At 48.2% G+C, this 27,961-nt stretch overlaps 1 protein-coding gene and 1 long non-coding RNA gene across 13 annotated transcripts in view; one reads left to right on the top strand and one right to left on the bottom strand.

Moving 5' to 3' along the window:
• Positions 1-16,235, top strand: part of afmid (arylformamidase) — a 62,540-nt gene extending 46,305 nt beyond the window's left edge. For 5 of the 7 annotated variants that reach the window (XM_072483585.1, XM_072483584.1, XM_072483587.1 and 2 more), the window contains 3 exons: positions 6,410-6,436; positions 12,036-12,140; positions 15,763-16,235. In XM_072483585.1, the coding sequence (XP_072339686.1) occupies positions 6,410-6,436; positions 12,036-12,140; positions 15,763-15,792 (162 nt within the window). In that variant the 3' untranslated portion in view covers positions 15,793-16,235. The other 2 variants (XM_072483590.1, XM_072483591.1) reach the window with 2 other exon arrangements.
• On the bottom strand, positions 83-27,952 carry LOC140395612 (uncharacterized). 6 transcript variants are annotated; one of them, XR_011936251.1, is made up of 5 exons: positions 27,822-27,952; positions 14,868-15,064; positions 12,925-13,063; positions 12,685-12,822; positions 83-864 (listed from the first exon to the last, which is right to left on the bottom strand). It is a non-coding gene; the product is annotated as an uncharacterized lncRNA (long non-coding RNA). The 6 variants fall into 6 exon arrangements; XR_011936249.1 differs by having other exon boundaries at positions 27,827-27,952; XR_011936250.1 differs by having other exon boundaries at positions 14,908-15,064; positions 27,827-27,952.
• Between the last annotated feature and the right edge of the window lie 9 nt (positions 27,953-27,961).

Below are 27,961 nucleotides of genomic sequence, written 5' to 3'. Positions count from 1 at the left end.
AATAATTTTATGCCTGCTTCAAAAAATGTTCTATACTACTACTAATAATAATTATGCATATTTCCCAGTTCCATACACCATATTGGATTAGATTGGATTTGTTTATTACCACGAGGTACAGTGAAAAGTATTTTTCTTTGTGCAGCACAAACAGATCATTTAGTAGATTAAAAGAAAATACATAATAAGGCAACACAAGGTACACAATGTAAATAAATAGACACAGGCATCGGGTGAAGCATACAGGAGTGTAGTATTAATCAGATCAGTCCATAAGAGGGTCATTTAGGAGTCTGGTGACAGTGGGGAAGAAGCTGTTTCTGAGTCTGTTCGTGCGTGTTCTCAGACTTCTGTATCTCCTGCCCCATGGAAGAAGTTGGAAGAGTGAGTAAGCCGGGTGGGAGGGGTCTTTGATTATGCTGCCTGCTTTCCCAAGGCAGTGGGAGGTGTAGATAGAGTCAATGGGAGGCGGGTTCTTGTGATGGACTGGACTGTGTTCACGACTCTCTGAAGATTCTTGTGGTCTTGGGCCGAGCAGTTGCCGTACCAGGCTGTGATGCAGCCAGATAGGATGCTTTCTATGGTGCATCTGTAAAAGGTGGTAAGAGTCAGTGTGACATGCCGAATTTCCTAAGTTTTCTGAGGACGCATAGGTGCTGTTGTGCTTTCTTGGTCGTAGCGTCGACGTGGGTGGACCAGGACAGATTTTTGGTGATGTGCTCACCTAGGAATTTGAAGTTGTCAACCATCTCCAGTCTAGAAGGCAAATAGCTATATTCCAGCCAGGGCTCTGCTTCCAAATAGATCATAGTGAGAATGGCCTGACCATTGACTTTCCTTGATCTGACTTCCATTCTGCTGTCCCTGGATAGAATGGCAAAATTTAGGAACTTAGGCCTGCATTTTGCTCTCTCTCCCGTCGGTGCCCGGCACCATGGGGGCCTCTGGCCCTGGTGCCCATCCCTGATGCCAGGGGTACCATTGGCTGGCACTGCCCTCGCCAGGGGCTATTGTGGGTGTTTCCCTGAGTGGGCCACCGCGGGGTGGGGCAGGGGCACCCATATGGCCGGTGTCACACTGCAGAACCAGGGGCCAAGGTGGGTGGTCAGTAAGAGATGGCCATCGTAATGGCGGTCCATGCCTGGACACCACCCCAGTCTTGTGTGGGGGTTTCCCCGGCCACTCAGTCTGTTCCCCCTGTCTCTCCCCCCCCCCCCCCACCCCCCACCAGGGCCTCCCCCACCCAGCCAGCCTGGCCAGTGACCGGCCCGGCGGCCCGCAGTCGCTCCTCATTGTGTCCTACCTCCTCTCTCTCTCTCCCACAGCAGCCACGACTCCGGTTTAATGATTTTTAAAGATACAAGTGAACTGCGCCGTCGGGAACTGGGCCCATCGGAGGCGGAGAATCGTGGAGACCCGGTGAATACTATTCAATACTATAAGAATCAGGCCCGCTAATGACATGCAAACGGTGTGTACAGTACGTGCGTTCCAGAACGCATTGACGTCCCTGTCGAGGTGACGGAGAATCGCGATTTGCCATCAAATCGGGGCCTGCTGCAATTCTGGCGTCAGAACTCATTCTCGGGCAGCACGGTGGCGCAGTGGGTTAGCCCTGTAGCCTCACGGTGCCGAGGTCCCAGGTTCGATCCCTTCTCTGGGTCACTTTGTGGAATTTTCACATTCTCCCATGTGTTTGCGTGGGTTTCACCCCCACAACCCAAAGATGACATCACAGAAAAGCTGTGACCTGAGTGGCTGGTTGGGATTCTAACCTAAATTTAAAAAAAAATAAAAAAAATTTGAGTATTTGGGAACTAATTAAACATAATAACTTAATTATAATTTAGAGGATATCTAAGCCAGAGATCGGAGAATATTATAGTTAGCTATCGCATTTCTATTAGAAATCTAGTGCTAGGAAACAGACAGTTGACAGTAACTTTGCAATTTAAAAAAAAAGTATTTTTTTAAAAAAAGACAAATTTTAATTTTAATTAATTGACGCAATGTCAGTTAGAGGGGTGCTGTGCTCTGACTGTGAGATGTGGCAGGTCCGGGAGGCTTCCAGCGTCCCGGATGGCTTCATCTGCAGAAAGTGCACCCAACTGCAGCTCCTCACAGACCGCATGGTTCGGTTGGAGCAGCAATTGGATGCACTTAGGAGCATGCAGGTGGCGGAAAGCGTCATAGATCGCAGTTATGTAAATGTGGTCACACCCAAGGTGCAGGCAGAGAAATGGGTGACCACCAGAAAGGGCAGGCAGTCAGTGCAGGAATCCCCTGTGGTTGTCCCCCTCTCGAACAGATATACCCCTTTGGATACTGTCGGGGGGGATAGCCTATCAGGGGAAAACAGCAGCAGCCAGAGCAGTGGCACCACGGCTGGCTCTGATGTTCAGAAGGGAGGGTCAAAGCGCAGAAGAGTAATAGTAATAGGGGACTCTATAGTCAGGGGCACAGATAGGCGCTTCTGTGGACGTGAAAGAGACTCCAGGATGGTATGTTGCCTCCCTGGTGCCAGGGTCCAGGATGTCTCCGAACGGGTAGAGGGAATCCTGAAGGGGGAGGGCAAACAGGCAGAGGTCGTTGTACATATTGGTACTAACGACATAGGCAGGAAGGGGCATGAGGTCCTGCAGCAGGAGTTCAGGGAGCTAGGCAGAAAGTTAAAAGACAGGACCTCGAGGGTTGTAATCTCGGGATTACTCCCTGTGCCACGTGCCAGTGAGGCTAGAAATAGGAAGATAGAGCAGACAAACACGTGGCTAAACAGCTGGTGTAGGAGGGAGGGTTTCCGTTATCTGGACCACTGGGAGCTCTTCCGGGGCAGGTGTGACCTGTATAAGATGGACGGGTTGCATCTAAACCGGAGAGGCATAAATATCCTGGCCGCGAGGTTTGCTAGTGTCACACGGGAGGGTTTAAACTAGTATGGCAGGGGGGTGGGCACGGGAGCAATAGGTCAGAAGGTGAGAGCATTGAGGAAGAACTAGGGAATAGGGACAGTGTGGCTCTGAGGCAGAGCAGACGGGGAGAAGTTGCTGAACACAGTGGGTCTGGTGGCCTGAAGTGCATATGTTTTAATGCAAGGAGCATCACGGGTAAGGCAGATGAACTTAGAGCTTGGATTACTACTTGGAACTATGATGTTGTTGCCATTACAGAGACCTGGTTGAGGGAAGGGCAGGATTGGCAGCTAAACGTTCCAGGATTTAGATGTTTCAGGCGGGATAGAGGGGGATGTAAAAGGGGAGGCGGAGTTGCGCTACTTGTTCGGGAGAATATCACAGCTATACTGCAAGAGGACACCTCAGAGGGCAGTGAGGCTATATGGGTAGAGATCAGGAATAAGAAGGGTGCAGTCACAATGTTGGGGGTATACTACAGGCCTCCCAACAGCCAGCGGGAGATAGAGGAGCAGATAGGTAGACAGATTTTGGAAAAGAGTAAAAACAACAGGGTTGTGGTGATGGGAGACTTCAACTTCCCCAATATTGACTGGGACTCACTTAGTGCCAGGGGCTTAGACGGGGCGGAGTTTGTAAGGAGCATCCAGGAGGGCTTCTTAAAACAATATGTAAACAGTCCAACTAGGGAAGGGGCGGTACTGGACCTGGTATTGGGGAATGAGCCCGGCCAGGTGGTAGATGTTTCAGTAGGGGAGCATTTCGGTAACAGTGACCACAATTCAGTAAGTTTTAAAGTACTGGTGGACAAGGATAAGAGTGGTCCGAGGATGAATGTGCTAAATTGGGGGAAGGCTAATTATAACAATATTAGGCGGGAACTGAAGAACATAGATTGGGGGCGGATGTTTGAGGGCAAATCAACATCTGACATGTGGGAGGCTTTCAAGTGTCAGTTGAAAGGAATACAGGACAGGCATGTTCCTGTGAGGAAGAAAGATAAATACGGCAATTTTCGGGAACCTTGGATGACGAGTGATATTGTAGGCCTCGTCAAAAAGAAAAAGGAGGCATTTGTCAGGGCTAAAAGGCTGGGAACAGACGAAGCCTGTGTGGCATATAAGGAAAGTAGGAAGGAACTTAAGCAAGGAGTCAGGAGGGCTAGAAGGGGTCATGAAAAGTCATTGGCAAATAGGGTTAAGGAAAATCCCAAGGCTTGTTACACGTACATAAAAAGCAAGAGGGTAGCCAGGGAAAGGGTTGGCCCACTGAAGGATAGGCAAGGGAATCTATGTGTGGAGCCAGAGGAAATGGGCGAGGTACTAAATGAATACTTTGCATCAGTATTCACCAAAGAGAAGGAATTGGTAGATGTTGAGTCTGGAGAAGGGGGTGTAGATAGCCTGGGTCACATTGTGATCCAAAAAGACGAGGTGTTGGGTGTCTTAAAAAATATTAAGGTAGATAAGTCCCCAGGGCCGGATGGGATCTACCCCAGAATACTGAAGGAGGCTGGAGAGGAAATTGCTGAGGCCTTGACAGAAATCTTTGGATCCTCGCTGTCTTCAGGGGATGTCCCGGAGGACTGGAGAATAGCCAATGTTGTTCCTCTGTTTAAGAAGGGTAGCAAGGATAATCCCGGGAACTACAGGCCGGTGAGCCTTACTTCAGTGGTAGGGAAATTACTGGAGAGAATTCTTCGAGACAGGATCTACTCCCATTTGGAAGCAAATGGACGTATTAGTGAGAGGCAGCACGGTTTTGTGAAGGGGAGGTCGTGTCTCACTAACTTGATAGAGTTTTTCGAGGAGGTCACTAAGATGATTGATGCAGGTAGGGCAGTAGATGTTGTCTATATGGACTTCAGTAAGGCGTTTGACAAGGTCCCTCATGGTAGACTAGTACAAAAGGTGAAGTCACACGGGATCAGGGGTGAACTGGCAAGGTGGATACTGAACTGGCTAGGCCATAGAAGGCAGAGGGTAGCAATGGAGGGATGCTTTTCTAATTGGAGGGCTGTGACCAGTGGTGTTCCACAGGGATCAGTGCTGGGACCTTTGCTCTTTGTAGTATATATAAATGATTTGGAGGAAAATGTAACTGGTCTGATTAGTAAGTTTGCAGACGACACAAAGGTTGGTGGAATTGCGGATAGCGATGAGGACTGTCTGAGGATACAGCAGGATTTAGATTGTCTGGAGACTTGGGCGGAGAGATGGCAGATGGAGTTTAATCCGGACAAATGTGAGGTAATGCATTTTGGAAGGGCTAATGCAGGTAGGGAATATACAGTGAATGGTTGAACCCTCAAGAGTATTGAAAGTCAAAGAGATCTAGGAGTACAGGTCCACAGGTCATTGAAAGGGGCAACACAGGTGGAGAAGGTAGTCAAGAAGGCATACGGCATGCTTGCCTTCATTGGCCGGGGCATTGAGTATAAGAATTGGCAAGTCATGTTGCAGCTGTATAGAACCTTAGTTAGGCCACACTAGGAGAATAGTGTTCAATTCTGGTCGCCACACTACCAGAAGGATGTGGAGGCTTTAGAGAGGGTGCAGAAGAGATTTACCAGAATGTTGCCTGGTATGGAGGGCATAAGCTATGAGGAGCGATTGAATAAACTCGGTTTGTTCTCACTGGAACGAAGGAGGTTGAGGGGCGACCTGATAGAGGTATACAAAATTATGAGGGGCATAGACAGAGTGGATAGTCAGAGGCTTTTCCCCAGGGTAGAGGGGTCAATTACTAGGGGTCATAGGTTTAAGGTGAGAGGGGCAAAGTTTAGAGTAGATGTACGAGGCAAGTTTTTTACGCAGAGGGTAGTGGGTGCCTGGAACTCACTACCGGAGGAGGTAGTGGAAGCAGGGACGATAGGGACATTTAAGGGGCATCTTGACAAATACATGAATAGGATGGGAATAGAAGGATACGGACCCAGGAAGTGTAGAAGATTGTAGTTTAGTCGGGCAGTATGGTCGGCACGGGCTTGGAGGGCCGAAGGGCCTGTTCTTGTGCTGTACATTTCTTTGTTCTATGTGCAGGTTGGGTGGATTGGCCACGCTAAATTGCCCCTTAATTGGAAAAAATTAATTGGATACTCTAAATTTATTTAAAAAAAAGAACTGATTCTCAGCCCAATCGCCTTTCCTGATTTTGGCGTCGGCAACGGGGAACCCCGCCCGCTCGCTGTCTTTCATGTGGGTCTGTGAACAAAAATGTTTGTTTTTATAAGAGATTTGGGAGGATTTAAATGTATTGAATGGGCTATTATCAATGATAGTGTTTAAAAAATATCTGTAATAGATATTTAAAACTTTATTTTATGTAATCTCACCATGGCTCATTGCGCAGGTCAAGGAGTCACAGCCTGAGTGAGAGAGATACAGACCGAGTGAGAATTTGGTAATTTGGTGCAGTGAGGTAATTCGGTGAAGAGTGGGAGAAGGTGCTTTTTCCCTACTGTTATGTTCTCTCTCTTTCTTCGGGCCTAATTTCGGGAGCCGTTCGGAGGAGGAGGAGCAGTCTCTGTGAGTATAAAAACCTAACGGAAACTTCCTGTTTTCCAGTTTTTTTCTCCAAAAGTGACGTCAGAGGGAAGCTGTGATCTGAGTGGTTGATAGCAAATCTGCCCCAAATTAAAAAAAAACACAGCTAAACTCATAAACTTAAATTAAACTAATTAATTAATTTGTGATGGCTGGTCAGGTGATGTGCTTGAGCTGCTTGATGTGGGAGCTGGCAGATCCCATTGCGAGCTGCAGCGACCACATCTGCAGTAAGTGTTGGCTGCTCGAAGAGCTCCGGCTCAGAGTTGATGAGCTGGAGTCTGAGCTTCAAACACTGAGGCACATCCGGGAGGGGGAGACTTACCTGGACACTGTGTTTCAGGAGGCAGTCACACCTGTCAGAGTAAGTAGTTTAAATCCTGCCAGTGGCCAGGGACAGCAGGGTGTGACTGCAAGTCAGGCAGGTAAAGGTAACCAGCAGTCAGGAACTCAGGAGCCTCAGCCCTTGACTCTGTCCAACAGGTATGAGGCACTTGCTCCCTGTGTGGATGGCGAACAGGGCTGCAGGAAGGATGAGTCAGCTGACCAAGGCACCATGGTTCAGCAGGCCATTTAGCGGGAGGGAGTAAATAGGCAAATTGTAGTTGTAGGGGATTCTATTATCAGGGGGATAGATAGTATCCTTTGTGAGCAGGATAGAGTCCCGCATGGTATGTTGCCTGCCCGGTGTTAGGGTGCGGGACATCTCTGACCGGCTTGAAAGGATACTGGAGAGGGAGAGGGAGGATCCAGTTGTTGTGGTCCATGTCGGTACCAACAACATAGGCAAGTCTAGGAAAGAGGACCTGTTTAGAGATTATAAAGAGCTAGGATTCAAATTAAAAAACAGGTCCTCAAGGGTCATAATCTCCGGATTACTGCCCGAGCCACGTGCAAATTGGCATAGGGAGGCAAGAATCAGGGAAGTTAACACGTGGCTGAAAGAGTGGTGTGGGAAAGAGGGGTTCCTTTTCATGGGACACTGGCATCAGTTTTGGGACAGGGGGGACCTATACCGTTGGGATGGTCTCCACCTGAACCGAGCTGGGACCAGTGTTCTGGCGAAAAGAATAAATAGGGTGGTCAATAGGACTTTAAACTAAAGATTGGGGGGGGAAGGGAAAGTCAGGGAACCAAGAGGTGAAGTAATCAGTGGGAAGCGTAGCTGCTTAGGTATACAAAAAAGCACGAAAAGACAAAACTCAGGAGAGGTTACGATAGTCCCCATCCCACAAAATATGACACAGTGTATGGAAAGGCTCAGTAAACCAAGGTCCACCACACTAAGAAAACAAAAAGGGACGGTCAATAGAGAATTAAAGGTGCTATATTTAAATGCGCGCAGTGTACGGAACAAGGTAGATGAGCTTGTGGCTCAGATTGTGACTGGCAGGTATGATGTGGTAGGCATCACAGAGACATGGTTGCAGGGGGTTCAGGACTGGCATTTAAACATCCAGGGATTCACAACCTATCGAAAAGACAGGGAGGTGGGCAGAGGGGGCGGGGTTGCCTTGTTAATTAGGAATGAAATTAAATCAATAGCACTAAATGACATAGGGTCAGATGATGTGGAGTCTGTGTGGGTAGAGTTGAGGAACCACAAAGGCAATAAAACCATAATGGGAGTTATGTACAGGCCTCCTAACAGTGGCCAGGACTAGGGCACAAAATGCACCACGAAATAGAAAGTGCATGTCAGAAAGGCAAGGTCACAGTGATCATGGGGGACTTCAATATGCAGGTGGACTGGGTAAATAATGCTGCCAGTGGACCCAAGGAAAGGGAATTCATTGAATGTTTACAGGAGGGTTTTTTGGAACAGCTTGTGATGGAGCCCACGAGGGAACAGGCCATTCTGGACTTAGTGTTATGTAATGAGCCAGACTTGATTAAAGATCTTAAAGTAAGGGAGCACTTAGGAGGCAGTGATCATAATATGGTAGAATTCAATCTCCAATTTGAAAGAAAGAAGGTAGAATCAGATGTAAAGGTGTTACAGTTAAATAAAGGTAACTACAGGGGCATGAGGGAGGAACTGACGAAAATCGACTGGGAGCAGAGCCTAGTGGGAAAGACAGTAAAACAGCAATGGCAGGAGTTTCTGGGAGTAATTGAGGACACAGTACAGAGGTTCATCCCAAAGAAAAGAAAGGTTATCAGAGGGGGGATTAGGCAGCCATGGCTGACAAAGGAAGTTAGGGAATGCATCAAAGCAAAAGAGAAAGCCTATAATGTGGCAAAGAGTAGTGGGAAGTCAGAAGATTGGGAAGGCTACAAAAACAAACATAGGATAACAAAGAGAGAAATAAGGAAAGAGAGGATCAAATATGAAGGTAGGCTAGCCAGTAACATTAGGAATGATAGTAAAAGTTTCTTTAAATACATTAAAAACAAACGGGAGGCAAAAGTTGGCATTGGGCCGCTCCAAAATGACGCTGGTAATTTTGTGATGGGAGACAAGGAAATAGCTGAGGAACTAAATAAGTACTTTGCGTCAGTCTTCACAGTAGAAGACATGAGTAATATCCCAACAATTCCAGAGAGTCAGGGGGCAGAGTTGAATATGGTAGCCATCACAAAGGAGAAAGTGCTAGAGAAACGAAGAGGTCTAAAAATTGATAAATCTCCGGGCCCAGATGGACTACATCCTAGAGTTCTAAAGGAGATAGCTGAAGAAATAGTGGAGGCGTTAGTTATGATCTTTCAAAAGTCACTGGAGTCAGGGAAAGTCCCAGAGGATTGGAAAATCGCTGTTGTAACCCCCCTGTTCAAGAAGGGAACAAGGAAAAAGATGGAAAATTATAGGCCAATTAGCCTAACCTCGGTTGTTGGCAAGATTCTAGAATCCATTGTTAAGGATGAGATTTCTAAATTCTTGGAAGTGCAGGGTCAGATTAGGACAAGTCAGCATGGATTTAGTAAGGGGAGGTCGTGCCTGACAAACCTGTTAGAGTTCTTTGAAGAGATAACAAATAGGTTAGACCAAGGAGAGCCAATGGATGTTATCTATCTTGACTTCCAAAAGGCCTTTGATAAGGTGCCTCACGGGAGACTGCTGAGTAAAATAAGGGCCCATGGTATTCGAGTCAAGGTACTAACATGGATTGACGATTGGCTGTCAGGCAGAAGGCAGAGAGTTGGGATAAAAGGTTCTTTTTCGGAATGGCAACCGGTGACGAGTGGTGTCCCGCAGGGTTCAGTGTTGGGGCCACAGCTGTTCTCTTTATATATTAACGATCTAGATGACGGGACTGGGGGCATTCTGGCTAAGTTTGCCGATGATACAAAGATAGGTGGAGGGGCAGGTAGTATGGAGGAGGTGGGGAGGCTGCAGAAAGATTTAGACAGTTTAGGAGAGTGGTCCAAGAAATGGCTGATGAAATTCAACGTGGGCAAGTGCGAGGTCTTGCACTTTGGAAAAAAGAATAGAGGCATGGACTATTTTCTAAACGGTGACAAAATTCATAATGCTGAAGTGCAAAGGGACTTGGGAGTCCTAGTCCAGGATTCTCTAAAGGTAAACTTGCAGGTTGAGTCCGTAATTAAGAAAGTAAATGCAATGTTGTCATTCATCTCAAGAGGCTTGGAATATAAAAGCAGGGATGTACTTCTGAAGCTTTATAAAGCATTAGTTAGGCCCCATTTAGAATTCTGTGAGCAATTTTGGGCCCCACACCTCAGGAAAGACATACTGGCACTGGAGCGGGTCCAGCGGAGATTCACACGTATGATCCCAGGAATGGTAGGCCTAACATACGATGAACGTCTGAGAATCCTGGGATTATATTCATTGGAGTTTAGGAGGTTGAGGGGAGATCTAATAGAAACTGGCTTAGATAGGGTGGATGTAGGGAAGTTGTTTCCATTAGCAGGGGAGACTAGGACCCGGGGGCACAGCCTTAGAATAAAAGGGAGTCACTTTAGAACAGAGATGAGGAGAAATTTCTTCAGCCAGAGAGTGGTGGGTCTGTGGAATTCATTGCCACAGAGGGCGGTGGAGGCCAGGACGTTGAGTGTCTTTAAGACAGAAGTTGATAAATTCTTGATTTCTCGAGGAATTAAGGGCTATGGAGAGAGAGTGGGTAAATGGAGTTGAAATCAGCCATGATTGAATGGTGGAGTGGACTCGATGGGCCGAATAGCCTTACTTCCGCTCCTATGTCTTATGGTCTTATGGCTCCTAAGTTCTATACATGCTGGATACTGGGTGAGTTGGCACAAAAGGGTGTGAGTAGGTTGGGGGGGGGGGGGGGGGGGGGGAGACATCCCACAGCATGAGCTAGCACCAAGTTGACATGGAGCTATAAAGAGGTATGGGGATTAGATGGGGTCATAGGTTGGTATGGATTGGCATTAAATTGGCACAGGGGCTATGAAGGGAAATGGGAAGGATAGCAGGTCATGGGTTTGTATTGAGGGTTTGAAGGCAGGAGTTGGCTTGGATGGGGCAGGTAGAATGTGTCTGGGAGTGAGGATCTATGAAGTGCTGTTTTTTGTTTTAATCCTTTCATTGTAATTGAGGTGAACTCCCAGGGCACCAAGGCATGAATGTTAAACAGTCTTCCTCAGCACTCAACAGACCCAATAGCTGCCTCCTCGATGTTTAGGGGATAAGCGGACCTGACCCCAGTTAATTCCAGCCCATCAGCACCCCAAGAATAAAAATCTGAACACTCAGGAAACTGGAGTCAGGAAATTTCGCGACTCTGCTCACCCGCGTGAAATGGGTGCTAAGCCAAGTTCTATTGTAATGGTTTTGAAAAAAAGTAAATGTTAAGAAATTAGATACTTCAGAATAGAATTTGAGATAAATGTCTTTCATAATGACGAGAGGCTTGAAGCTTTAGCGGACAAGGAAATGACGGGCATGATCTGTCGGCTGCGTCACCCCCCCCACCCCCTGTTCAGGTGAATGGGGGCGCATTGCAGCCAGATGCCGAGAGAGGCCTCTTCCAGGGTCTACCCGGCTCGCCTCATGAGATCGAACGGGCTCTTGCGAGACATGACGATCTGAATCCCACCCACTGTGGGCGTGATTAATATTCGGCAAATCTGCCTATTCGAGTGAGGTAGCTGGTCTCAGTCTAATATGCAGCTTGCCCGATCTACCGAGGCGTTGGAATCTAACCCCTTTGCTTCAGCGACCATAGGTGAGTGCTGTTCAGTACCGGTCCCCACAAACGGGGACCAGATGGAAAGGCACTTGCGAGAGGGGCGCTCCCAGGGGATCGGCCGCCCCTAGGTGGTTGCCCTCTGGGCAGGGTGGCATCCTGGCAGTGCCACCTGGGTGCCAGGCTGGCACTGCCAGCTGACAGGGGCACTGCCACATTGCCAGGCTGGCATTTTTCCCACGCTGGGCATCAGGACCAGGGGTGCCCTACCCACATGTTGGGTAGCCCCGGGGACCACCTTATAGGTGAGTTGGGGCTTTGGCGTTCTGGGGATCACTTAAGGGTGTCTTTCACTTGTTTGAACATGAGGATTTCATTGTTGAAGTATTATTCATGAATGTTATCATTCAGAATGAAATATGGGTGTTTTACTGGTTGTGTTATTTTGCAACAACTTTTTATTGCAGGCTGTTAAGGCTGCTGGGTTGAACGTCTGTTTTCAAAATGTACCAAATACAGATCATTTTGATATCATAGAAAAACTAATGGAGGAGAACTACGAACTTACACAGGTAAAGATGTGTCTCATTGGACTAACTCCCATTTGGTAAATTTCCAATCTCACCTGAGCCATTTTGGGAGGAGCAGCCAGCAGAAGTGATATAACTATCCTCCTTGCAGAAGTTATTGAATGCTGGGTGGCTAAAGAAAAGACCTTGGGGATATGAAAAGAACATTCTATCCTAACTCCTGCAGAGGTATAGAGCCCCTGCATAAACTCAATGATTTTAAAAAAAAAACTGATATCGATTCAGCCACCTTATTCTCCCTGGAGTTTCATTTCCACTGAATGGTCCAACACAATTTCTCTCAAGATGCTGGTTAATAGAAGATAGAAGCTACTTGAAGAATGGTAGGATAGTGACTTCTAACTGTCAATGGTCTCTCTGGATTCCTGTCCACACAGGACAAGTGCCATCTCCCCAGAGACAATGAGCTGTTTTAGTGTTGCTGACTCAATCTTGTCCTAGTTTTCTCCCCGTGGCATACAGTCATGGCCTGTAAAACCTTACAAAACGTTAGCAAAATGTGAGCAGAAAAACAGCATCACCTTACCTTGTGAACTGTCTCTCTGGTCCTAGTTCTACAAGTCCATAATAAATTTCTGAATATGATTCCTTTGTGGTTGAGTTGCCACAAATAATAGCTCCTTACTTATAACGTGCCAAGCAGCTTCTGTTAAATCCAGGTGAGCTGCAAAATAAAACCGTGTGCGAGTTTTTCAGGTAATTGCCTTGAGGGATGCAACAAATTTTAGTTACTCTGGGGTCATGCCCTATATGTAAATGTACCTACACAAATTATTTGGGTTCTAATTCAGCAAAGCTGGAAAACGATTGGTTTACCCAAACAGCTCCTTGCAGGAAGGCTGAACATCTGTCGTGGTTGACCTTCGCTCTTAAGATGGACCTCCCCTTTGTCACACTTCCTGCAACTGAAATGAAATTAAATGAAAAAATGAAATGAAAATCGCTTATTGTCACAAGTAGGCTTCAAATGAAGTTACTGTGAAAAGCCCCTAGTCGCCACATTCCGGCGCCTGTTCGGGGAGGCTGGTACGGGAATTGAACCCGCGCTGCTGGCCTGCCTTGGTCTGCTTTAAAGGCCAGCTATTTAGCCCTGTGCTAACCCAGCCCCAGTTTAGTCCTGTGCTAAACTGGGCCTCCAAGACATCATTACTCGGCCTAGGAGTCTTGTTTGTGGTCATCACTGAACAAATATCTGCTGCACCTCCATTATTACCCATTAGCCGCTTTGAGGGCTAGCAAAACATTCTAAAAGCAGCTGACTGGTTGGTCCCATTTCCCAACCAGAAACGACAACATAATATACCATTGTAACATAATAAAACATCCCAAAGTGTTTGATAGAATTAAAAAACAAAATATGAAATATTGAAGGAAATATATATTTTTATTCAACTTTTTCAATTTTATACATAACAAAAATAACAGGGTAATAACATACTCTCCTCCCCCAAACCCCATCCCTTAGAAAGCCAAATGATAATCCCACCAATGCCAGAACCCCCCCCCCCTCAAACAACTGACGGTGACCAGCTCAAAATAACCGGCTGCCATCTTCAATTGCGCCCCTCACAGTGTACTTAACTTTCTCGAGATACATAAATTCCATAAGATCCTCCAGCCATACCACTGGGTGGAGAAGCTGACCTCCAACCCTTCAGCAACCGCCTTAGAGCAGTCAGCGAGGCGAAGGTCAGAACATCAGCCCCTGTCCCAGTCTGCAGCTCCGGCAGGTATGATATCCCTAATATGGCCCCGAGGGGACAAGGCTTCAGTTCGATTTGTAGGATTGCTGACATGGTGCCAAAGAAGGAGACCCAGAACCCCATGAGCTTAAGACAACCAGAACATGTGTACATGGTTAGTCAGGTCCTTTCCACAATGCTCACACTCATCCTCCACACCTGCAAATAGCCTGCTCATCCTGGATTTGGTCAAATATGTACTACCTTCAGCTGCATCAGCCCTAACCTCGCACATGATAACGTTGTGTTCACGCTAGGCAGAATCTCACACACCACACTCCCTCCTCCAGCGACAAAATATGAAGGTCAGATGATGAAAAGCTTGGTCAAAGATACAGGTTTAGAAAGTCTGTTAAAGGAGGAAAGGGAGGTAGAGAGGCAGAAAAGGGTGGGGAGGGTATTGCAGAGTTTAGAGCCTAGGCAACTGAAGGCATGACTACCAATGGTGCAGTGATTAGCATTAGATGAAAACCAGCCTTACATGTGCAGTCCCAGTTATTTTTAATTATTATTATTAGAATCAACTGTGTGGTTCTCACCAGAGTGTGCCCCAGAAGCCGCTAAGATGAGCGTGAGGTCAGGTATATTGCCTGGATCTGGTATGTCTTTCTTGTGGGGACCATGAATTGGATTCAATTTGAATGGGTTTTTGGAACAGGCAAGGAGCTGGATTAGGGGTTTGCCCCTGTCCACACTTTGAGCTCTGGCTTTGTAACTCTGATATAAAGTCATTAAAAAAAAACATTGCCCACTGAGGTGTGTGTATTTGCGCTGGTGGAGGGTGGGGATGACAGCTGTGACACCTCGATCATGTCTTCCTCGGAGCTCCCGCCCGAGGTCGTCTCTTGGGAGGCAGGACAGGTGACCACCCGGGATGGGCCTGCGCCGCCAGCTGGAGGACCTGCGGGAAGATGGCCATGTGGTCAGTGGGAGGGATGGGACAGTCAGTAAGGCAATAACAACTCACATTTAACAGATCCTCCGGGTGGGGCCCGGTGGTTCCTCACCTCTGCGGCGACCTCCAACTTCCGTGTGGGTGACCGCTCTGTCCTCGGCCACACCAGTCACCTCCAGGGCCCATTCCTTGAAGGAGGTGAGAATTCTTATGTCCAGCACACCTCTGCCAGTTTTGGCCCACTCCAGACGAGTTCTGGGAGAGCTTTTCTTGAAGAGACACAGAGAGGGCATCATTAGCCACACGCGTGGTTCACAGTGGTGTGAGGGGGGGTTGTAAAGGAAGAGGGGGGCGGTGAAGGGAGGATTTGGAGCCATACGGGGTGCTGGAAGGGGGTGTGGGTGTTCACGTGGGGGCGGAAGTTGCCGGGGGGGGGGCATTGGTGTGTACTCACTTGTGCTGCCCGGTGTAGGTTTGTGACCTTTTTCCGGCACTGGAGGCCAAACCTCCTGGTCACACTCCCGAAGCTTCCAGCCGTTCGTCCCAGGCAGCACTGGCTGCCCTGTGGCTGACCCTCCAGGGATCAGGACATCTCTCCTGGCCTCCACTGCGTCTATGAGCCTCCCAGGTCTGCATCCCTGAATCTTGGGGCCGTTTTCCTCTGCATTGTTGTGAGCTGACTGGGGTTGTCTGAGCAAGTGCTGCTCAACCTTGTTAGCAGGGGGCTGGCGAGCATGGTGCTGGCGAATCGACTGGCGAGCCTTCATTTGCGACCAGACGCCCATGGGGCCTCGCTAAGTGGTCCAATTAACGTTGAATAGCGTTGCTGGCCTCACTGTGCTGAGCGCCGGGAAGCTCGCGGCATTTCCCGCTCGCTACCCATTTAGAAATCTTTCCGAAGAATCACGGCCTTATAGTTCAGTTAAAAAATATTAATCTAATGCCACTGTATATTTGTTTCTTTTAGGTCCTGCTCAAAATGATGACTGGAAAATGAACAGGTTTCTGCAGAACTACAAGAGCAAACAATAATTGTTCCCTCATTGCTACAAAAATTAGTGCAGATATTCTTAGATTCAATGAATTTATCAGTTTAGAGTTACAGCAAAAGGCTTGCGTATTTTTAACAAAGTGTTGGTAAATAATTAATCACTAATTAAATATTGCATAATACTCAAGATTGCGGTAATACTGTGTATAAAATAATTTTAAGCCTAATCGCTAAAAAAAAACCTCTGGGATATGCACACTTGCTCCACAGGATATGTGCTTAATTTACAGTGCCCCAGATGGCAGGTGCCAGACTAATGCAGGTACAGATAAATATCTATTAGCTTCAATTTCATTAATGATCAAGTATTTTTATGGAATGAATTGCTGGAACTATGTTTGGGGTATGCAATAGATCCGAAAATAAATCAATGCCATTGCTTGTTAAAAGGTGTCATATTGCATTCAATTTCAAGTTTTCACACAGCTCCTCTGATAGTTCAGTGAGCGACTGCAGTGTGGCACTAAGACTATACTAAATCAAAAGGTCCCTGGTTTCATTCCCAGTATATTATCTACACCAGCCCGTATCCAACTGCTTTACTATACTGAAAACATCCTGTAAATCCAATAACTTTTGCAAAAGAACTCGTGGGAGGGGGGTCACACAATGTGTGCGTGGGAGTTGCCGCTTTTTCGTGAGCTCCGATTCCGCTCTTCTTTTAATCCGTCTTTTCATCCGAGTACACCTTTCATATTTGTCTTTTTTGGGTTACGTGGCTTGTGCTAGGTCCCGAGAAGAGTTTATAATAATAATCATCTTTATTAATGTCACAAGTAGGCTTATCACAGCTGTACTGCGGGAGAACACCTCAGAGGGCAGTGAGGCTATATGGATAGAGATCAGGAATAAGAAGGGTGCAGTCACAATGTTGGGGGTTTACTACAGGCCTCCCAACAGCCAGCAGGAGATAGAGGAGCAGATAGGTAGACAGATTTTGGAAAAGAGTAAAAACAACAGGGTTGTGGTGATGGGAGACTTCAACTTCCCCAATATTGACTGGGACTCACTTAGTGCCAGGGGCTTAGACAGGGCGGAGTTTGTAAGGAGCATCCAGGAGGGCTTCTTAAAACAATATGTAGACAGTCCAACTAGGGAAGGGGCGGTACTGGACCTGGTATTGGGGAATGAGCCCGGCCAGGTGGTAGATGTTTCAGTAGGGGAGCATTTCGGTAACAGTGACCACAATTCAGTAAGTTTTAAAGTACTGGTGGACAAGGATAAGAGTGGTCCTAGGATGAATGTGCTAAATTGGGGGAAGGCTAATTATAACAATATTAGGCGGGAACTGAAGAACATAGATTGGGGGCGGATGTTTGAGGGCAAATCAACATCTGACATGTGGGAGGCTTTCAAGTGTCAGTTGAAAGGAATTCAGGACCGGCATGTTCCTGTGAGGAAGAAGGATAAATACGGCAATTTTCGGGAACCTTGGATAACGAGAGATATTGTAGGCCTCGTCAAAAAGAAAAAGGAGGCATTTGTCAGGGCTAAAAGGCTGGGAACAGACGAAGCCTGCGTGGAATATAAGGAAAGTAGGAAGGAACTTAAGCAAGGAGTCAGGAGGGCTAGAAGGGGTCACGAAAAGTCATTGGCAAATAGGGTTAAGGAAAATCCCAAGGCTTTTTACACGTACATAAAAAGCAAGAGGGTAGCCAGGGAAAGGGTTGGCCCACTGAAGGATAGGCAAGGGAATCTATGTGTGGAGCCAGAGGAAATGGGCGAGGTACTAAATGAATACTTTGCATCAGTATTCACCAAAGAGAAGAAATTGGTTGATGTTGAGTCAGGAGAAGGGTGTGTAGGAGAAGGGTGTGTAGATAGCCTGGGTCACATTGAGATCCAAAAAGACGGTGTTGGGTGTCTTAAAAAATATTACGGTAGATAAGTCCCCAGGGCCTGATGGGATCTACCCCAGAATACTGAAGGAGGCTGGAGAGGAAATTGCTGAGGCCTTGACAGAAATCTTTGGATCCTCACTGTCTTCAGGGGATGTCCCGGAGGACTGGAGAATAGCCAATGTTGTTCCTCTGTTTAAGAAGGGTAGCAAGGATAATCCAGGGAACTACAGGCCGGTGAGCATTACTTCAGTGGTAGGGAAATTACTGGAGAGAATTCTTCGAGACAGGATCTACTCCCATTTGGAAGCAAATGGACGTATTAGTGAGAGGCAGCATGGTTTTGTGAAGGGGAGGTCGTGTCTCACTAACTTGATAGAGTTTTTCGAGGAGGTCACTAAGGTGATGGATGCAGGTAGGGCAGTGGATGTTGTCTATATGGACTTCAGTAAGGCCTTTGACAAGGTCCCTCATGGTAGACTAGTACAAAAGGTGAAGTCACACGGGATCAGGGGGGAGCTGGCAAGGTGGATACAGAACTGGCTAGGTCATAGAAGGCAGAGAGTAGCAATGGAAGGATGCTTTTCTAATTGGAGGGCTGTGACCAGTGGTGTTCCACAGGGATCAGTGCTGGGACCTTTGCTCTTTGTAGTATATATAAATGATTTGGAGGAAAATGTAACTGGTCTGATTAGTAAGTTTGCAGACGACACAAAGGTTGGTGGAATTGCGGATAGCGATGAGGACTGTCAGAGGATACAGCAGGATTTAGATTGTTTGGAGACTTGGGCGGAGAGATGGCAGATGGAGTTTAATCCGGACAAATGTGAGGTAATGCATTTTGGAAGGTCTAATGCAGGTAGGGAATATACAGTGAATGGTAGAACCCTCAAGAGTATTGAAAGTCAAAGAGATCTAGGAGTACAGGTCCACAGGTCATTGAAAGGGGCAACACAGGTGGAGAAGGTAGTCAAGAAGGCATACGGCATGCTTGCCTTCATTGGCCGGGGCATTGAGTATAAGAATTGGCAAGTCATGTTGCAGCTGTATAGAACCTTAGTTAGGCCACACTTGGAGTATAGTGTTCAATTCTGGTCGCCACACTACCAGAAGGATGTGGAGGCTTTAGAGAGGGTGCAGAAGAGATTTACCAGAATGTTGCCTGGTATGGAGGGCACTAGCTATGAGGAACGGTTGAATAAACTCGGTTTGTTCTCACTGGAACGAAGGAGGTTGAGGGGAGACCTGATAGAGGTCTACCAAATTATGAGGGGCATAGACAGAGTGGATAGTCAGAGGCTTTTCCCCAGGGTAGAGGGGTCAATTACTAGGGGGCATAGGTTTAAGGTGAGAGGGGCAAGGTTTAGAGTAGATGTACGAGGCAAGTTTTTTACGCAGAGGGTAGTGGGTGCCTGGAACTCGCTACCGGAGGAGGTGGTGGAAGCAGGGACGATAGTGACATTTAAGGGGCATCTTGACAAATACATGAATAGGATGGGAATAGAGGGATACGGACCCAGGAAGTGTAGAAGATTGTAGTTTAGTCGGGCAGCATGGTCGGCACTGGCTTGGAGGGCCGAAGGGCCTGTTCCTGTGCTGTACATTTCTTTGTTCTTGTTTGTTCTTTGTACGTTAACACTGGAATGAAGTTACTGTGAAAATCCCCTTGTCGCCACACTCTGGCGCCTGTTCGGGTACACAGAGGGAGAATTCAGAATGTCCAATTCACCTAACAAGCACGTCTTTCGGGACTTGTGGGAGGAAACCGGAGCACCCGGAAGAACCTCACGCAGACACTGGGAGAACGTGCGGACTCCACACAGACAGTGACCCAAGACTGGAATTGAACCTGGGTCCTTGGTGCTGTGAAGCAACAGTGCTACCCACTGTGCTACCGTGCATTTGGTTGGTGTCTTTGCGAGAAAGAGCCAAGATAAAATGCCTGTTCCATCGGGCAGAAGATACAAAAGTTGGAGAACACGCACTAACAGATTCAAAAACAGCTTCTTCCCTGCTATTGCCAGACTCCTGAATTACGCTCTTATGGACTAAACTGATCTCTCCACACATCTTCTCTACTGTGTAGCACTACACTCCTTATGCTTCACCCGATGTCTATGGTCTACACATTGTGCATTTATTGTATGTCCTATGTATTTCACGTAAGGAACAATCAACCTGGACTGTATGCAGAACAATACTCTTCACTGTACCTTGGTACACGTGACAATAAATCTAATCTAATATCCTAATTTGTTTATGGCAGCTGGAGTGGGGCCCTGCTTACAATGGCACAGTTGCTATTGAGCAGGCTATCACCTTGGCAGTGCTGTGTGCAATGGGTGACTGTGTGGAGTTTGCATGTACTCCCTGTGTCTGCTTTGGTTACCTCCGGATGCTCCAGTTGCCTCCAAAGTCCAAAAGTTGTGCAGCTCAGATGAAAACAGAGTTTGAGTGGCACACAAGGCCCAAACTGAAGTAGGGATTGATTTCCTGTGATGTGGCAACTGTTGGCAGCAAGGCCCTGAGCTGTGGCGGTGGCATTTCAGTCTGAAGACTGGAGTGGAGGTGTTTCTGGGACTAAAACTGGTTGTGGTGATTTTTCCAGAAGTTAAGACTGGCATGGAGCCTAGTGAGGCCTGCCGTCTCAATTCTGTACAAATACGTAAGATTTCACCATGATTGTTTAGTTGTATTTTGCAGGTTTTACATCCAGTTGTCTCAGATAGAGTCAGAGGCTCATGATTTACTCTGTCTTGTTGCAAAAAATACTCAGTATATTCCGTGGGTTTGTGTGCTGTTGAGTCTTTTGCATGAGCAAATTACAGAGATATGAAGTGATGGTCATGCAATTGTTGAAGTGGGCTGTTGGAATGACAGACTGCTGAAAACCCACAGCTTGTGAAACAAATACCAACTATTTGTAACTGAACGACCTTGAGTTGCTGTATCTCGACCGACACTCTGCCCTTTTTCTCACCAAAATGGACAGACAAACATACGAATTAGCCATTTGGTCCCCTGAGCCTGCTCTGCCATTCAATAAGATCATGGCCAATTTGATTGTAGTCTCAACTCCACATATTGCTTTCCCTGATGAGATTCTTTACTAACAATGGAGTCGAGGGTTATCATAGAATTTACAGTGCAGGAGGCCATTCGGCCCATCGAGTCTACACCGGCTCTTGGAAAGAGCACCCTACCCAAGGTCAACACCGCCACCCTATCCCCATAACCCAGTAACCCCACCCAACACTAAGGGCAATTTTGGACACTAAGGGCAATTTATCATGGCCAATCCACCTAACCTGCACATCTTTGGACTGTGGGAGGAAACTGGAGCACCCGGAGGAAACCCACGCACACACGGGGAGGATGTGGAGACTCCGCACAGACAGTTGTCTACCGCTGCCTTGAAAATGTCCAATGACCCTGCCTCTACTGCCCTCTGGGGAAAGGTTCCAAAGATTCATGACATCTCATCTCTGTGACTTCTTTTAAGAACCTAGGATAAAGACCATCAGGACCTGGGGACTTGTAGTTGTAATAATCAGTGAGCCAGTAGAGGGAATGAGATCAGTCCAGAAGCGAGAGCTGGCTAGGGTCCAGGTGTGGGTCATTATTTTATTCTTCCCTTTAAAATAGGGGGCAAATGGGCACACTGGCAGCTTGTTTTTGAAAGGGCCTGGACTCCACACCTACGTCTCCTCTAACAGATACGCACCTGTGAATGCCTGGACGCCTGCCAACTTCAATTAAATTGGATGCTCTACTATTATCATGCATCCCCGGAGGTCCTGCTGGACATCATTAAAAGACAAATGGTGCTCTGGTTTCCTCCCACAATCCAAAGATGTGTAAGTTAGGTGGATTGGCCATGATAAATTGCCCCTTCGTGTCCAGGGATGTACAGGTTAACCTACTGGATAAAGCTGATGTGGAGATGCCGGCGTTGGACTGGGGTGAGCACAGTAAGAAGTCTTACAACACCAGGTTAAAGTCCAACAGCTTTGTTTCGATGTCACTAGCTTTCGGAGCACTGCTCCTTCCTCAGGTGAATGAAGAGGTATGTTCCAGAAACATATATATAGACAGATTAAAAGATGCCAGACAATGCTTGGAATGTGAGCATTAGCAGGTGATTAAATGTCTGGATCTGTGAAGATTTAATCAGCTGCTAATGCTCGCATTCCAAGCATTGTCTTTTTTTTAATAAATATTTTATTGAAAATTTTTGGTCAACCAACACAATACATTGTGCATCCCTTACACAATATTATAACAACACAAATAACAATGACCTATTTTATAAACAAAAAATGAATAAATAATAAATAACAAAAATGAAAACTAACCCTAATTGGCAACTGCCTTATCACAAGTAACACTCTCCAAAAATATAATTTAACAGTCCAATATATAATTATCTGTCGCAACGACCTATACATATTATACAGTATATATTAATAACCCTGAGAGTCCTTCTGGTTCCTCCTCTCCCCCCCCCCCCTCTCCCCCCCCCCCCCGATCCTGGGCTGCTGCTGCTGCCTTCTTTTTTCCATTCCATCTATCTTTCTGCGAGGTATTCGACGAACGGTTGCCACCGCCTGGTGAACCCTTGAGCCGACCCCCTTAGAACGAACTTAATCCGCTCTAGCTTTATAAACCCTGCCATGTCATTTATCCAGGTCTCCACCCCCGGGGGCTTGGCTTCTTTCCACATTAACAATATCCTGCGCCGGGCTACTAGGGACGCAAAGGCCAAAACATCGACCTCTCTCGCCTCCTGCACTCCCAGCTCTTGTGCAACCCCAAATATAGCCAACCCCCAGCTTGGTTCGACCCGTACCCCCACTACTTTTGAAAGCACCTTTGTCACCCCCATCCAAAACCCCTGTAGTGCCGGGCATGACCAAAACATATGGGTATGATTCGCTGGGCTTCTCGAGCACCTCGCACACCTATCCTCCACCCCAAAAAATTTTCTGAGCCGTGCTCCAGTCATATGCGCCCTGTGTAATACCTTAAACCGAATCAGGCTTAGCCTGGCACACGAGGACGACGAGTTTACCCTGCTTAGGGCATCTGCCCACAGCCCCTCCTCGATCTCCTCCTCCAGCTCGTCTTCCCATTTCCCTTTTAGTTCATCTACCATAGTCTCCCCTTCGTCCCTCATTTCCCTATATATATGACACCTTACCATCCCCCACCCATGTCTTTGAGATCACTCTGTCCTGCACCTCTTGTGTCGGGAGCTGCGGGAATTCCCTCACTTGTTGCCTCGCAAAAGCCCTCAGTTGCATATACCTGAATGCATTCCCTTGGCGCAACCCATATTTCTCGGTCAGCGCTCCCAGACTCGCGAACTTCCCATCCACAAACAGATCTTTCAGTTGCGTTATTCCTGCTCTTTGCCACATTCCATATCCCCCATCCATTCCCCCCGGGGCAAACCTATGATTGTTTCTTATCGGGGACCCCCCCAAGGCTCCAGTCTTTCCCCTATGCCGTCTCCACTGTCCCCAAATCTTCAGTGTAGCCACCACCACCGGGCTTGTGGTGTAGTTCCTCAGTGAGAACGGCAATGGGACTGTCACCATAGCCTGTAGGCTAGTCCCCCTACAGGACGCCCTCGCTAATCTCTTCCACGCCGCTCCCTCCTCCTCTCCCATCCACTTACTCACCATTGAAATATTAGCGGCCCAATAATGCTCACTTAGGCTCGGTAGTGCCAGCCCCCCCCTATCCCTGCTACGCTGTAAGAATCCCTTCCTCACTCTCGGGGTCTTCCCGGCCCACACAAAACCCATGATGCTCTTTTCAATCCTTTTAAAAAAAGCCTTCGTGATCACCACCGGGAGGCACTGAAACACAAAGAGGAATCTCGGCAGGACCACCATCTTAACCGCCTGCACCCTCCCTGCCAGTGACAGGGATACCATATCCCATCTCTTGAAATCCTCCTCCATTTGTTCCACCAACTGCGTTAAATTTAACCTATGCAATGTGCCCCAATTCTTGGCTATCTGGATCCCCAGGTAACGAAAGTCCCTTGTTACCTTCCTCAACGGTAGGTCCTCTATTTCTCTACTCTGCTCCCCTGGATGCACCACAAACAACTCACTTTTCCCCATGTTCAATTTATACCCTGAAAAATCCCCAAACTCCCCAAGTATCCGCATTATTTCTGGCATCCCCTCCGCCGGGTCTGCCACGTATAGTAACAAATCGTCCGCATACAAAGATACCCGGTGTTCTTCTCCTCCTCTAAGTACTCCCCTCCACTTCTTGGAACCCCTCAACGCTATCGCCAGGGGCTCAATCGCCAGTGCAAACAATAATGGGGACAGAGGGCATCCCTGCCTTGTCCCTCTATGGAGCCAAAAATATGCAGATCCCCGTCCATTCGTGATCACGCTCGCCATCGGGGCCCTATACAACAGCTGCACCCATCTAACATACCCCTCTCCAAAACCAAATCTCCTCAACACCTCCCACAAATAATCCCACTCCACTCTATCAAATGCTTTCTCGGCATCCATCGCCACTACTATCTCCGTTTCCCCCTCTGGTGGGGGCATCATCATTACCCCTAGCAGCCTCCGTATATTCGTGTTCAGCTGTCTCCCCTTCACAAACCCAGTTTGGTCCTCGTGGACCACCCCCGGGACACATTCCTCTATTCTCATTGCCATTACCTTGGCCAGGATCTTGGCATCTACATTTAGGAGGGAAATAGGTCTATAGGACCCACATTGTAGCGGGTCCTTTTCCTTCTTTAAGAGAAGCGATATCGTTCCTTCAGACATAGTCGGGGGCAGTTGTCCCCTTTCCTTTGCCTCATTAAAGGTCCTCGTCAATACCGGGGCGAGCAAGTCCACATATTTTCTATAGAATTCGACTGGGAATCCATCCGGTTCCGGGGCCTTTCCCGCCTGCATGCTCCTAATTCCTTTCACCACTTCTTCTACCTCGATCTCTGCTCCCAGTCCCACCCTTTCCTGCTCTTCCACCTTGGGAAATTCCAGCCGATCCAAGAAGCCCATCATTCTCTCCCTCCCATCCGGGGGTTGAGCTTCATATAATTTTTTATAAAATGTCTTGAACACTCCATTCACTCTCTCCGCTCCATCTCTCCTTCCTCATCCCTCACTCCCCCTATTTCCCTCGCTGCTCCCCTTTTCCTCAATTGGTGTGCCAGCAACCTGCTCGCCTTCTCCCCATATTCGTACTGTACACCCTGTGCCTTCCTCCATTGTGCCTCTGCAGTGCCCGTTGTCAGCAAGTCAAATTCTACATGTAGCCTTTGCCTTTCCCTGTACAGTCCCTCCGGTGCTTCCGCATATTGTCTGTCCACCCTCAAAAGTTCTTGCAGCAACCGCTCCCGTTCCTTACTCTCCTGCTTCCCTTTATGTGCCCTTATTGATATCAGCTCCCCTCTAACCACCGCCTTCAGCGCCTCCCAGACCACTCCCACCTGGACCTCCCCATTATCATTGAGTTCCAAGTACTTTTCAATGCATCCCCTCACCCTTAGACACCCCCCCTCATCTGCCATTAGTCCCATGTCCATTCTCCAGGGTGGGCGCCCTCCTGTTTCCTCCCCTATCTCCAAGTCTACCCAGTGTGGAGCGTGATCCGAAATGGCTATAGCCGTATACTCCGTTCCCCTCACCTTCGGGATCAACGCCCTTCCCAGCACAAAAAAGTCTATTCGCGAGTAGACTTTATGGACATGGGAGAAAAACGAGAACTCCTTACTCCTAGGTCTGCTAAATCTCCACGGGTCTACACCTCCCATCTGCTCCATAAAATCTTTAAGTACCTTGGCTGCTGCCGGCCTCCTTCCAGTCCTGGACTTCGACCTATCCAGCCCTGGTTCCAACACCGTATTAAAATCTCCCCCCATTATCAGCTTTCCCATCTCTAGGTCCGGAATGCGTCCTAGCATCCGCCTCATAAAATTGGCATCATCCCAGTTCGGGGCATATACGTTTACCAAAACCACCGTCTCCCCCTGTAGTTTGCCACTCACCATCACGTATCTGCCCCCGTTATCCGCCACTGTAGTCTTTGCCTCGAACATTACCCGCTTCCCCACTAATATAGCCACCCCCCTGCTTTTCGCATCTAGCCCCGAATGGAACACCTGCCCCACCCATCCTTTGCGTAGCCTAACCTGGTCTATCAGTTTCAGGTGCGTTTCCTGTAACATAACCACATCTGCCTTAAGTTTCTTAAGGTGTGCGAGTACCCGTGCCCTCTTTATCGGCCCGTTCAGCCCTCTCACGTTCCACGTGATCAGCCGGGTTGGGGGGCTTCCTACCCCCCCCCCCCTTGTCGATTAGCCATCCCCTTTTTCCAGCTCCTCACCCGGTTCCCACGCAGCTGTATCTCCCCCAGGCGGTGCCCCCCCCCGCCCATCCCCTCCCATACCAGCTCCCCACTCTCCCCAGCAGCAGCAACCCAGTAATTCCCCCCCTCCCACCCCCCCCCCCCCCGCTAGATCCCCCGCTAGCGTAATTACTCCCCCCATGTTGCTCCCAGAAGTCAGCAAACTCTGGCCGACCTCGGCTCGCACGTGCGACGCCCCCTCCTTCCTGCTTCTCTATTCCCGCCATGATTATCATAGCGCGGGAACCAAGCCCGCACTTCTCCCTTGGCCCCGCCCCCAATGGCCAACGCCCCATCTCCTCCACCTCCCCTCCTCCCCCATCACCACCTGTGGAAGAGAGAAAAGTTACCACATCGCAGGATTAGTACATAAAACTCCTCTTTCCCCCCTTTTTAACCCCCCTCTTCGCCCCCCACATTCGCCCCACCACTTTGTTCAAACGTTCTTTTTAATAACCCGCTCATTCCAGTTTTTCTTCCACAATAAAAGTCCACGCTTCATCCGCCGTCTCAAAGTAGTGGTGCCTCCCTCGATATGTGACCCACAGTCTTGCCGGTTGCAGCATTCCAAATTTTATCTTCTTTTTATGAAGCACCGCCTTGGCCCGATTAAAGCTCGCCCTCCTTCTCGCCACCTCCGCACTCCAGTCTTGATAAACGCGGATCACCGCGTTCTCCCATTTACTGCTCTGAGTTTTCTTTGCCCATCTAAGGACCATTTCTCTATCCTTAAAACGGAGGAATCTCACCACTATGGCTCTGGGAATTTCTCCTGCTCTCGGTCCTCGCGCCATCACTCGGTATGCTCCCTCCACCTCCAACGGACCCGCCGGGGCCTCCGCTCCCATTAACGAGTGCAGCATCGTGCTCACATATGCCCCGACGTCCGCTCCCTCCGCACCTTCAGGAAGACCAAGAATCCTCAGGTTGTTCCTCCTTGCGTTGTTCTCCAGTGCCTCCAACCTTTCCACACATCGTTTCTGATGTGCCTCATGCGTCTCCGTCTTTACCACCAGGCCCTGTATGTCGTCCTCATTCTCGGCTGCCTTTGCCTTCACGACCCGAAGCTCCCGCTCCTGGGTCTTTTGTTCCTCCTTTAGCCCTTCAATCGCCTGTAGTATCGGGGCCAACAGCTCTTTCTTCATTTCCTTTTTGAGCTTTTCCACACAGCATTTCAAGAACTCTTGTTGTTCAGGGCCCCATGTTAAACTGCCACCTTCCGACGCCATCCTGGTTTTTTGCTTGCCTTCCTTGCCGCTGTTCTAAAGGATCCACTGCAATCCGGCCACTTTCTCCTCCTTTTTTCATCCGTATCCAGGGGGGATTCCCTTCTGGTTTACCACACAGTGTTTTTGGCCGTCAAAATTGCCGTTGGGGCTCCTATCAAGAGCCCAAAAGTCCGTTTCACCGGGAGCTGCTGAAACGTGCGACTCGGCTGGTCATTGCCGCACCCGGAAGTGGTTCCAAGCATTGTCTGGCATCTTTGAATCTGTCCATATTTATGTTTCTGGAACATACCTCTACATTCACCTGAGGAAGGAGCAGCGCTCCAAAAGCTAGTGACATCGAAACAAACCTGTTGGACTTTCACCTGGTGTTGTAAAACTTCTTACTGTACTGGATAACGCGTATAGGGTGGAGTGGGACGATGCAGACCTGAGCAAAAGGATGAAGAATGAGAGGGCATAGATCTAAGGTGATGTGCAAAAGAAACAAATGTTATGCGTTGGCACACACACATACCTTACCAGAGAGCGGGCGGGATGGGAAAGGCCCTATCTGAATTCAGGCGAGTGCACTCGCAGGGCGGAGCGCCGCTTCTTCACCACGTGACCCGCTCTGTGACGTACCGGCGCGTTCCGCCAATGACCGCAGAGAAGGCC

The sequence above is a fragment of the Scyliorhinus torazame genome, chromosome 18 (genome assembly GCF_047496885.1).
Source record: "Scyliorhinus torazame isolate Kashiwa2021f chromosome 18, sScyTor2.1, whole genome shotgun sequence".
Taxonomy (NCBI): Eukaryota; Metazoa; Chordata; class Chondrichthyes; order Carcharhiniformes; family Scyliorhinidae; genus Scyliorhinus; species Scyliorhinus torazame.
The sequence above is the reverse complement of the archived record's forward strand: the minus strand, read 5'-3'. Positions and strand labels throughout refer to the sequence as shown.